General features: G+C 38.5%; 1 protein-coding gene across 1 annotated transcript in view; it reads right to left on the bottom strand.

Annotated features, from left to right (window-relative positions):
• ube2o (ubiquitin-conjugating enzyme E2O) overlaps positions 1-10,992 on the bottom strand; it is a 34,030-nt gene extending 23,038 nt beyond the window's left edge. The window contains exon 1 of the mRNA XM_046857025.1: positions 10,232-10,992. Within this exon, the coding sequence (XP_046712981.1) occupies positions 10,232-10,717 (486 nt within the window). The 5' untranslated portion in view covers positions 10,718-10,992. The remainder of the gene's footprint in view (positions 1-10,231) is intronic.
• Positions 10,993-12,237: the final 1,245 nt, after the last annotated feature.

Here is a 12,237-nt window from a genome sequence, read left to right as displayed (position 1 = left end):
TCTGCTTGAGGAAGCCCCACAGGTTGCTCATAAGGGTTCAAGTCTGGAGACTTACTTGGCCACTCCTTCACCTTCAGCAAAGCAGTTATCATCTTGGAGGTGGGTTTAGGATCGTTATGTTGGAAAATTGCCGTTTGGCATTGTCTCTAAAGGGAGGGCATCATGTTCTGCTTCAGAATATCACGGTACATATTGGAATCCATGCTCCCCAGTACCAGCAGCACTCATGCTGCCCCAGACCATGATGCTACCACCACCATGCTTGACTGTATGTAAGACAAATTTCTTGGTGCTCCTCACCAGGGTGTCGCCACACATGCTGTACACAATTTGAGCCGAACAAGTTTATCTTAGTCTCATCAGACCACAGGACATGGTTCCAGTAATTTATGCTCTTGGGTATGTTGTCTTCAGCAAGCTGTTTGTGGGCTTTCTTGTAAACAGCTTCAGAACAGGTTTCCTTCTGGGACGACGGTCATGCAAACTGACTTCTTGTAGCGTGCGGTGTCTGGTCTGAGCACTGACAAGGGACCTTCCGCTTCGACAACCTCTAAAGCAATGCTGGCAGCACTCATGCGTCTGTTTATTGAAGCCAGCTTCTGCACCTGATGCACAGAACGAGGACTTCTTTGGTCGACAGTTACAAGGCCAATGCACTGTATCTCACTTTCAGGGAGTTACCAATCTTTTCGTATTGTAGCCTCGGCCATCTTTGTGTAGAGCAACAATTCTAATTCTCAAATCCTCAGAGAGTTCTTTGCAATGAGGTGCCATGTTGAACATCCAGCGGTCAGTATGAGAAAATTGTACTGAAAGTACCAAATTGTAACTGCTCTAAAACAACATACACACATTTGTATGGTCCTATGAAGCAGACAAAAACAAACATGATGAACAGGACATGTGGCTTTGCATGGTTAAATGAAGTACAGCTGTTATCTCTTAGGGCGTACTCACGTTGGTTGCCAGCTATTTGGACAGTAATGGCTGTATGTTAATTTGTTTTCAGAGGACAGTAAATCTGTACTGCTATACATTGTTGCACATTGACTTCTCTAAAATATATCCAAGTTTAATTTCTATAGCATTGTCCCTTGAGAAAATATACTAAAATCATTGCTGAAATGTGAGGGGTGTACTCACTTTTGTAAGATACTGTATATAGGTCTGTCAGCATCACTAAATGTAAATCAGCATAGCATTAACACAGCTGAAATGTAACAAGACATTATTTTGCGCTTAAATAAATACAACCCATGAATGAATCTCAAATCATATTCAACCTCAGTATATACAAAAATTACAAGCTCACTAACAAGGCAAGTTGATACCCAGAGTGCACAGCAAATCATTCTTTAAATAAGTGACATGAGAGTATTTGAGAGAAAACACAGCAAGACATATTACGGTGAGTTTAGTATGTCTGTCGCCAGTTTCTGAAGAGCATTCAGGGTTCCAAAATGCAAGAAAATGCATTCACGTCTTTGAGTGAGGTCTTTGCTTTTGCTTTCTTTACCGATACACTGCTGATTTGAGCTTTTTTTAGGTTTTGCAGCAGGAACACAATCATTTCAAACTGATCGATATGACTCCTTTTAACAGGTATGCCAACACAAATCCAAACGTGGCATAAGCCAAACACTGATTTAGCACCTTTCCACAGGCTAAAAAATGCAATTAAATGCACACAGCCCGATTACGCAGCAATATCTAGAGACTTTTTTGCTGACGTGAAAGCTGGGTGACTATTAATAGCAACCAGTGCACTCGGCAACATCCTAAATCTCACAGTCATGCTGTAATATAGTCTTGGCTCGACAGATAGAGATAGGACAAGCCGATTGGCTGGAGATGATGTCATTTATGCAGCCGAGCTGCGCAGGGGTGAGGCAACGCTCTCCTCACAGCCTGCATTTTTAAACAATAGGAGGGATGCAGTTCTGATATTGACTCTTCAGTGACTCACGTATGTTTATTATATATGTGGGGAAGAAAAAAAAAAAAAAAAAAAAAAGAACACTCCACCTGGCCTATTTCGCAACAGAGTGAACACAATAGAGGTTTTTCTTGCTAACGCTCGTGCCCCACCTTGGCTCTCAACTGCAGCGAAATCTAACAAAAATGACTGGAAAAATCAGACAGGATCAGCTCTCACTTTAACACCACCACGACCAAGGCAGAATGTGCAACAGCTTGAGAACGTATTGTGTTTGCATTACACCTTTTAACAGCTACTCATTGTGCTCAAATGAAGCATGATCCAAATTTTTTATCCATGTGTTTACGGCACTGGGTTTCCACTGGAATAACAATCATTATCAGTACCAAGTTTAAAAAAATGTGATCAGATTGGCAGAACGTACAGAATAACAGAATGTCTGCAAATAAGAAAATATTTCCTGCTATAAACAATTCATTACAATTCTTAAATAAAAACGTTGCTGAACATCAATAATTCTATTTATATAACAGAAGAACAAAAAATATGTAATCTAATACATAATTTTGATTGAAAAACTAATTTTCTTTTTCTACATCAGTAGTTGAAATATACAATAAACTCAAGTGATGTAGCTGAGGTTGAGGAACTGTCAAGAACCTGAATTCACACACACTGTGACAGTGCTGGAATTTCCCATCCCATTTTGTTGTGTTGTAGGATATGCCCACTTCAGGTTTAACTCCAAAAACGGATACTTGGAGCATTAAAACAGGGCATTGTGTTGCACTCACAATGTGTATGCAACTTGCCTAAAATTATTATGTATATTATCTTTTGTTTGGGTTAAAAGTATGAGATCATCTCCCTGTTTTTTTTGTTTTTTTTTTCAACATTAAGGGAGAGAAAATAAAGAAAGGCTGGTAAAATAAGAACGCATTACAGCTACTACAGTGCATAAAGTAATATGCCTCACAATAAGCAGGGTGGTAACAGTAAGGCAGGCTGCATCAACACACTCAGTCATTGATGCATTACAGCAGCGTCAGGTGGATATAAGCATCTCAGCAACTTCGCTTCGTCTTCACTCGCTCGCTTTCTCTCACACACACAAACACACGGCTATTCTGTTGTGTATTATTATTCGAGCTCATTGTAAATTCTAAGCAGCCAGTTGCACGACACACCTGCTGCCTCCCTCCCAACAATGAGAAGCAAAAAGATTCAAAACCATCTATTATCATTATTTTCTGAAAGACTATAGTTGAAAGTCTTGCTTAGAGAAACGAGGCGAAGTTGTTTTAAGCTTACGACAACAACCGTCGCTCGGCTGGGCTCGAAATTCGGAGGCAGGGATTGATTACAGCGGATCGATACGGATCTGCTCGGTCGCCGTGTTTGTTTTTACTCCCTGTGCTAATGAGCTGAACGCTACCTACCCTCCCTGAGCAAGACGAGGGCAAGAGGGAGGGACTGCAGCAGTGGACTGCAGCAGAGGAAGAGGCACACCTTAAAACTGCAGACACGCCCACGTGCATACGCATACACACCAACTTAATTTCCTTCAACTCCCTGTTACCTCGGTATTTAACATTGAGCGTGCAGGATAAACCTAAGAAAGGCAACACTGAAAAAACAACTACGAAAAAAAAACATTGATATTGCATGAAATATTTGTGTGTGGATAATCTACAATTTAGAACGTTACAAAATCTCCACCTGTTCACATTAAAACCAAGGAATGCGTGGTTTAAATTTTTTTCCTCACAGGCACTTGTTTCCATGGTACACACATGCAGTCATATGATGCATGAATAATATATGCTTCCACAGCTTGAGCACTGGACAGATAAAATGAGTGTTTCTTTATTTTGTGTTTTGCAGTGAAGCTAACATTTCGCATTATGAGCTGTAGGGGTCTTAAGGTTTTAAACGATAATGGTATTAACGGACCATTTAAAAGCACACAGACTAAATTTATCATTAAAATATCTTTAGTGCAAATTTTGAATTCCTGAGTGCCTAAAAAGTGTAAAATCACACTGGTAATATCGCTTGGTAACTGTGCAGTTATACGAAATACGGGCCTCAAGCAAACAGCTGAGCTGATATTCACTATAATCACTTTTTATTTGTTATATAATTTGGATTTTTGGATATTACAGCAAAAACAATTGGCACAAAGCAATGGGATGAACAATAGTCTAATGAATATATACACACTGATCAGGCATAATATGAAATTATAACATTATGACCGGTGATGTGAATAACACTGATTATCCCTTCATCATGGCATCTGTTAGTGGGTGGGATATCTCAAGCAGCAAGTGAACATTTTGTCCTTAAATTTGATGTGTTAGAAGCAGGAAAAATAGGCAAGCATAAGGATTTGAGTGAGTTTGACAAAAGCTAAATTGTGATGTCTACATGACTGGTTCAGAGCATCTCCAAAACCGTAGCTCTTGTGGGACGTTCCCGGTCTGCAGTGGTCAGTATCTATCAAAAGTGGTCCAAGGAAGGAACAGTGGTAAACCGGCGACAGGGTCATGGCCGGCCAAGGATCGTTGATGCATGCAGGGAGCGAAGGCTGGTCCGTGTGGTCCGATTCAACAGACGAGCTGAATTGCTGAAGAGGTTAATGCTGTTAATGCTCAATGGGTCAGAACTGCTTTGGCAGCAAAAGAAGACCAACACAATATTAGGCAGGTGGTCATAATGTTATGCCTGGTTAATTTTGGCCGACATACTGCATCACACAGTGTGATGCAGTTGTACCTCTCGCAGCCAACACCTCAACTATGGTGAAGGAACTAGCGGGAAACAGAGCTTTACACACTTCAGCACAAGGACATGCACATATAGACTCACACAGCAGACTATGTGTCAAATTATTTGCAGCTCTTGAGGCTAGGGACACACACACACACCGACACACACACCGACACACACACACACACCGAGTCACACTGACACACAAAGTTAAAGACAAAGACATCATTAACCCTAAAAATATTTGTTTGCTTTGTTTTAAGACTATACATTTTTTCCCCCACTTTCAGACCAAAATTGGTCATTCTTAAACATCCCTACTACACCCACGTAAATTGTGTTAGCTGTATACAATAGCAAAGATTTTACTTCACCCTAATATATTTAGTGAAGATTTAATAGTTTAAAATGTAAAATATAATAAAATAAAACATTCTCCATTCACCTTGAATGTAATGTTTGAAGAGAGGGGGCTGCAAGGTGTTCGCTCATTCGATAGATCATATTGTCTCATAATTCTACATCCACATATTGACTGGTTCATCTCTTTTTATTCAGGGGGAAACGTGTGGATAAGTTTCTTTTTACGTTTCTATTCATAAAATACTACAATGCTGAGATCCTACGCACAACACATTGCGTTCGGAAGATCTGTGCACACGGGCACAACACAGTCTGTCACTGATTAAAGAATCTTCCCATGGAGCTCATCCAAGCGTGCGACTGGATTAATTTAATCTCTTTGTCTATCACATTTACATACAGAGGGTAGACACGGCAGTGTAGGTGTGTCCTTTCATACCTGCTCATCTTTGCTCAATCTAACTGAATAAAAGGACATAGCAAGAGAAACTTGATACAGAGCATATAAAGCCCAGACTAGTTAATTCCATTACAGATTCACATCTGATATAACAAAACACTAGATAGGACCACTCACTGACAATGGCTAATGGTGAGATGCTAACACCTATGCTAAATGTAAACGTGCTCTTAAGTCTGAAGTGCTGTAGTTTGCTTTTCCACCAATTTGAAACCCACTTTCTTTCATAGTTTAAACCTGGTGTTTTGGATTTGCAGGGCGATTTCGGGTCCTGGGTTTAAATAAAGTAGGTTTTAACCAAAATCTCAAGTTCCAGAACAAATCTTGTCACATGGTAAACTGGTTACTAAGGCAACATAATGGTACCGTACGCAACCGTTTAACATTTCACCCACTATGTGCCATCATTAGAAATGAAAAAATACGACTAATGTGGGACAAATAGACGTATGAGACAAACAAGTCTAGGAATATAAGCTTAAAGTGCAGACTTCAGTTTTACTTTATGAGTATTTACATAGAAATCTAGTGAAAGGGTTTTTATATGGACCAAAACTAAAAGAACTGTAAGAAATTGTTATCTTTAATAATTGGTCCCAAATTCAATGCAGTCACTGACTGACTGAAGCCTGGGAACCAAAAGCATGTTTCTTTCCCTGGTGATGCTCCGTCAAACGTACTGAAGTTGTCATTAAATCCTGTTTATGGTCTTTCCTTCGGTTTTACTTTTAGCAAATGAAAAGCATGTTCAAACGCATTCGTGTCAGGTGACTGACTCTGTCACTGCTGAAAATTCCACTTCTCTTGCCTTGTCTTGGGTTGCATGGCAAATATTTATCTGCACTGTTCAGCAATATTCGAGGGGTTTTGGCTTAATGTGAGCATTAGACATTCAGCCACATATTATACAGAGTATACCATTTGAAACGTATCCTTTTGACAAAATTCACATCAATAAATACAAGAGATCCAGTTCAGGGCCATACATATGCGGCATAAGATGAGGTAGTATGCTTTGGATCATAAGCAGTTCCTTTCCTTGTTTTTACTATTCTCATCATATGACACAAGCCGAGTTCTGTCTGGATGCTGTTCCAGAACGTTAAGCTTTTTTTTTTGAGGATTTCTTATATTAGTAATCTAATAATATTATATATACTATTAATATATATAATAGTTCACATCATGTGGTAAACTCTGCATTTACTAGTGAAATCTTCTCTGATTGTTGACTGACAAACCCCAAATACATCTGGTACGAAAGTTCAATGGGTTTTGGTGCAGATTTTCTCACATTAAAGCTGAAAGTCTGTAAGACTGGTAAAATATCACTAAATGTTCCAGTGTTCTCATAAATACATAGCTCCCACCAATCTAACAGTTTTTTTTTTTTTTACATCACTAGGTGGTCCAAGGAGCAGATACATTCTTAAGATTTAGGTTTCAATTATGCCTGTTTTCACAGTATATGTCCTAGTATGGGAAGCTCAGGGAAAGCTGCCACCTGTTTGCTAATTGTTTTAATTACAGCAGAACAGCAGACACCACCACCGGGCAAATCTACCAAATGGAAAACTTGACACTAAGGACACAAGACGCAACACAAGAAATATGGTAGATTTCGTACACTGAATCTACTGCGTACGATGGCCTCTAATTCAGCGCACATACAGCTCAATAAAGCAATGACACAACGAAAGGTAAACCTAAGATAACTTGCTCCTAGTTCCTGTCTGACACAAGAAACACACTGGAGACTTTTGTAGTAGTTCAGGACAACCTGACGTATGTTCATCTCTCAAACAAACCGTGAACACTTTCCCTTACACATTGTTGCATGACAGTTTGCAGGGCAGGGTGTTTAGGGGTATCCTTAACTCCCTGTCTCTGCTCTGCACTAACAAACTCGCATATGCTTCATAATCACTAGCCTGTTCTTTATCATTTGTCAGATTATGCTTTCCCTCTTTCTCTCTGTACTCAGTTTTTTAATTTATGACACTCTCACCAATGCACATATTCATCACTAATTGCACAATTTCTATATTTATTGCAGTATACAAACCGAGTGGGTCAATTTAAACAAACTATACAGTGTTAACTTTTGTTTGTTATATAAGAACCAGCTAAATGTCAGAATAATAACTGGCTGAAAAACTCTCTAAAACTAAACATAATATTGGGTGTACAGAGCCTTACACAAAAGAGGAGCTAATCACCATTCAAGGACAAAAAGTGGCTTCGTTAGCATAGACGTCATCCACCCTTGAGCCTGACCGACGATGTACGGGTTCAAGAGGAGCGTCTTGATGAGGCTTTAATGAAAGCAACTTTATGAGTAATCACATTCAAAGATAGGCAAACAATGATAACTGTGCTGATGCAGTGCACTAGCTGGCAATGGTAAAGATTTTTAAATACCATTTTAATATAGTTTTAAAATCGCATTCTTAAATATTTTTCTCGTTTATACATTTAAAAAAATATATCATTAAAAACATTTCTTTAGCAAATAGAGTTGAAACTTTTCTTTAGAAATGTAACCTGATCATTTAAAGAGCGCCCCTATTGGTCAGTTCTTGCATGTCATGCTAAAGAAGCTGAAAACCATCTTAAGCATTTTAACAATATTTTCGTTCTAACACTGAAATCCGCTTGCTGAAAGATTTTTTTTTTTCATGTGCCAAGTCATCATCAAAAATCCACTTTTCAGGTTCACACTAAATCGCATTATATACCAGTAGTTGTCTCGATTTAATTGCTGAATTTCGAGAAGGTTAAAAAATAAAAACATCGTTCTCTTAAGAAACGATTTTCTTCATTATAAAAAAAAAAGGAAAAGAATTCTGCCTCTTCCTGAACAATTTGGTCTACCTCATCATGTTCTGGTGTAAAATCTGAATGAAAAGGGAATAATAGGCACCGTTCCTGCTTGGACTGATAATTGGTAGCTTTTAAATCAGCAAAACGGCTGCTCCAGTGTTTTTTTACAAAAAAGAAAATCTTTAACATTTTGCAACAGCATTATACGAATATTTAAAAACACTATCAGAACACCCAGAACCTCTAATGTTCAGAAAACCAGAGCTGAACAATCTACACAATTTAGACAAAAATCTCATGTGGTGGTTACAGGCCACAACAATATCAGCATCACAGTTATTAAGCCTTACTTGTGAATAATAAATGACTTGCATTACTTGCAAAAAAAACTTGGGTGAAAGATGGGTTGAATTGTGCTGCATAATTTGAATATGCGAAACTATTTTTATCACTAAAACCATGATATTCGGTATTCGAGATCAGCATGTTTTGATCCAATATTCTGTGATGCCTCTATAGCTGGATGTATGAAGTTTGGCTGATCAGGTGCAAGGTTAAAAAAAAAAAAAAAAACGCAAAATGCATTCCAAATTCTTTTGAATGAATTGTTTTTCCTCTGTGACTTTTAGGAATGTAATAGAAGTCCACACTAATGCATGGAAAACCTCCGTCTAAAATGTGAGCATTTCATATATACAGCATGGTGAGTCACAAAGCAATTGAGAATCAGGCCATTGGCTTCACGGAAATAAATCCCCAAGGACTAAAGATGGCAACACCCAGGACCTGGATTGTAGATAATGATGCAGTGAGCAAACCTGATTGAGAAATCCAGGTTGGATGTGTTTAAGGAGCAGCGTTTTCAACATGGAAGTGCAACAAAAGCCAATTAAGTTAAAATAATATTTAGCATGATGCATCCTGTTGCCATGGTTATATAGTAATCTGCCCGGGTAATACAACTTCCTTTTAACAACGGTCATCTCAGGGCTCTACTGATGCGTTTTGTGCTAATTGTCCTCATAACTGTGGCTTCTGGTTTGTCCTGGCTTGTAAAAATCACTTCTTTTGTGTGTGTGCTGCACAAAAGGCAAACTATAGTAATGCTTGTCTGGCTCATGGTGTCAAAACCTACAAGCTGCACTTTGCATTGTCTTGATCATTTAATAATGAATTGTCCAGAAGGCGGTGGAACCGTCCAACAGCGTGCTTCTCATCAATACCGACGGCCTCGGTGGGGATGGGTGGTAACTCGCTGACATACTGGACAATTCCTTTAACAGCGGGGATAAATGTGCCTTTTCCTTCACCTAAAGCCGGTTTTTAGAATAAAAGGTCTAAAACAATCATCATATCGGGTCATGTCTGGCCAGAGAAGCAATTTAGCTGGTTTTGTTTTCTTCTTGAATCATTACTAATACATTTTTAGCAGCATCATCTACATAATAAAGCGAATCTAGTTGATCAGATAGGAACCCTATTTGTATTAGTTTGTCTTTGTTCCCTTATTTATAGGTTGCTGTATTCTAAAAGTTATTCATTGAAATATTTCTACTTGTTTGTTTATTTTGGTATCTTGTCTTGCACACAGCTACAGAAGCAGTGCTTTGAGTCATATCCTATGGTAGGGAGGGTCAGCTAAGGGTGGGTCGAATAAAACGCAAATGAATCGCTCACTGCGAATTAATCGTTAATCGGTCAGGATAAAGATGTACATGAAACCGAACATGTAATGGATACTGATGGATAATGAAGATGATGATGATGATGATGAGAACGTCAAGTGTGAAGCAACAACGAAGCATCAAACAATGACGTGAACAATGAAAACAATACCATCAAATAATCAGATGCTGTTGAGTTGTTTTTTTTACCTTCGTTTCCCGAACATCCTGCTTAGTGCCTTCGGGATACCACTGCACGCGCACGAAGCCCCTACCGAGAGGCCACGTCCGTGACTCCGGTGCACCGTTCTCGGTATCCGAACTCGCGTGGACGCGGCCGCCGCCTCCTGTGCCTCCTCCACCGCCGGTACCGTTCCCACCGCCGCCGTCTTTGCCTCCGCCACCGCCGCCTCCTCCTGCTCCTCCTCCACCGTCTCTGCCTTCGCCGCCATCAAGGTCCTCATCCTCGTCCTCGGTCCAGTCCTCCTCTCCGTGAATCATTCGCACGAGGCCAAATCGCAGCGAACCGCGGTGCCGACCGGACACCAGGTCGTGCGAGAAAAGGAGCCGCTGCGCGCCGCCCGCCGACGGTGACAGAGCCGCCGAGGGAGGCTCGGAGCCCGGACTCACCGCCGGAGAAAGGCCCGGAGTCGGACACGGAGAGGATGCTGCTTCTGCCGCTGCGGGGTCCGCCATCACGGCCTCTGCTGTTTATGATCAAGAATAAAGAGAGAGGGGGAGAGAGAAAGAGAAAAGGGAAGGATGGATGGGTGGAGGATTTTAGGGGAGGAGAGAGAATGCTGAAAGCAGCCCGTTAACCTGGGGACCGGCACGTGTTTACGTCGACACGTATAGGGCTTAAGCGCAGTGAGCGCGCGCGTCGGCACGCGTCATTAACACTAAACAAGCACAGCGCCACCAGGGATGCGCGCGCACCACCGCTCCTAACAAGAATCCTCACCGGCGCGTGCTCTTCCAACCTGCACAAATACTACTTACATTTAATACAATTAACATTATATATTCATTTAAAACAAATTACAATTTATGTAATAAGTAAAAAAAAAAAAAAAGTATAATTTACAAATAGTCAATTGAATTTTTGTTATTCGGTTATTCTATTATATAGACTATAAAATATATAAAATAATATAAAATATATTATTTTAATATGATGTATTATTATTATTATTATTATTATTAGTAGTAGTAGTAGTAGTAGTATTTATTTATTTATTATTTATAATAAAGCTATTTATGGATATGGCATTATGCTCATTAGTGATTTTATAATTTATATCACATATTTTTATTAGTTTTATCACTTCTTTTAATAATATTATTATTATTATTATTATTATTATTATTATTAATGTATTATTTCTAGTAAGGTTATTTAGGAATCTTGCATTGTGTTAATTTATGGATTTATATTATATATTTTTTATTTGTTTTTTCTTCTTCTTCTTCCTCTAATTATTATTAGTAGTAGTTAGTAGTATTGTTGTTGTTGATATTTGTTTATTTATGTATTCTTTCTATAAAGTCTAGTAACGGAGCTAACATGCTGATTAGTCATTTAATTATTTTTATAACATTTTATATATATGTATATATATATATATATATATTACTTGTGAAATATGTGACTTGTGGGTGTTGATTGGTAATTTTGCGATATAATACATACAAAATATAGAATTCTAAATATAGTTGCGTTCAGTTATCTTAACGTTTCAAGTCGACGCAATACATAAACGATACAACGACTAATATATATATATATACACACAAAATTATACAATTAAACGTTCTTTGAAAAATTACATATAGAAATATATACTTACATTCAATACACGTTCCTGAGAAAATGTGCTGGGTAAAGATACACCACGGCCGCTAGGGTGCAGTAACGCTATATCAAGGCAAACGAAATGGCGGCTTGTCCGGTTTGAACTCAGGTTGCCAGGTTATGTATATTTACCCATCTCTAAGTAAATTTTTTAATGGATGTACGTATTAGGTTGTTTATAAATAGGGCAGTCAATTTATTCTCTCTTATACTAAACACACACACATTATATATATATATATATATATATATATATATATATATATATATATATATATATATATATATATATATATAAACAATAACATTAAATAAAAATTGAAATATTATACTGCAGCTGTATGGGTGAATTATTCATGGCATA

This window comes from Silurus meridionalis, chromosome 1 (assembly GCF_014805685.1).
Source record: "Silurus meridionalis isolate SWU-2019-XX chromosome 1, ASM1480568v1, whole genome shotgun sequence".
In the NCBI taxonomy this organism is placed as follows: Eukaryota; Metazoa; Chordata; class Actinopteri; order Siluriformes; family Siluridae; genus Silurus; species Silurus meridionalis.
This window is presented reverse-complemented; position numbering and strand designations above follow the sequence as displayed.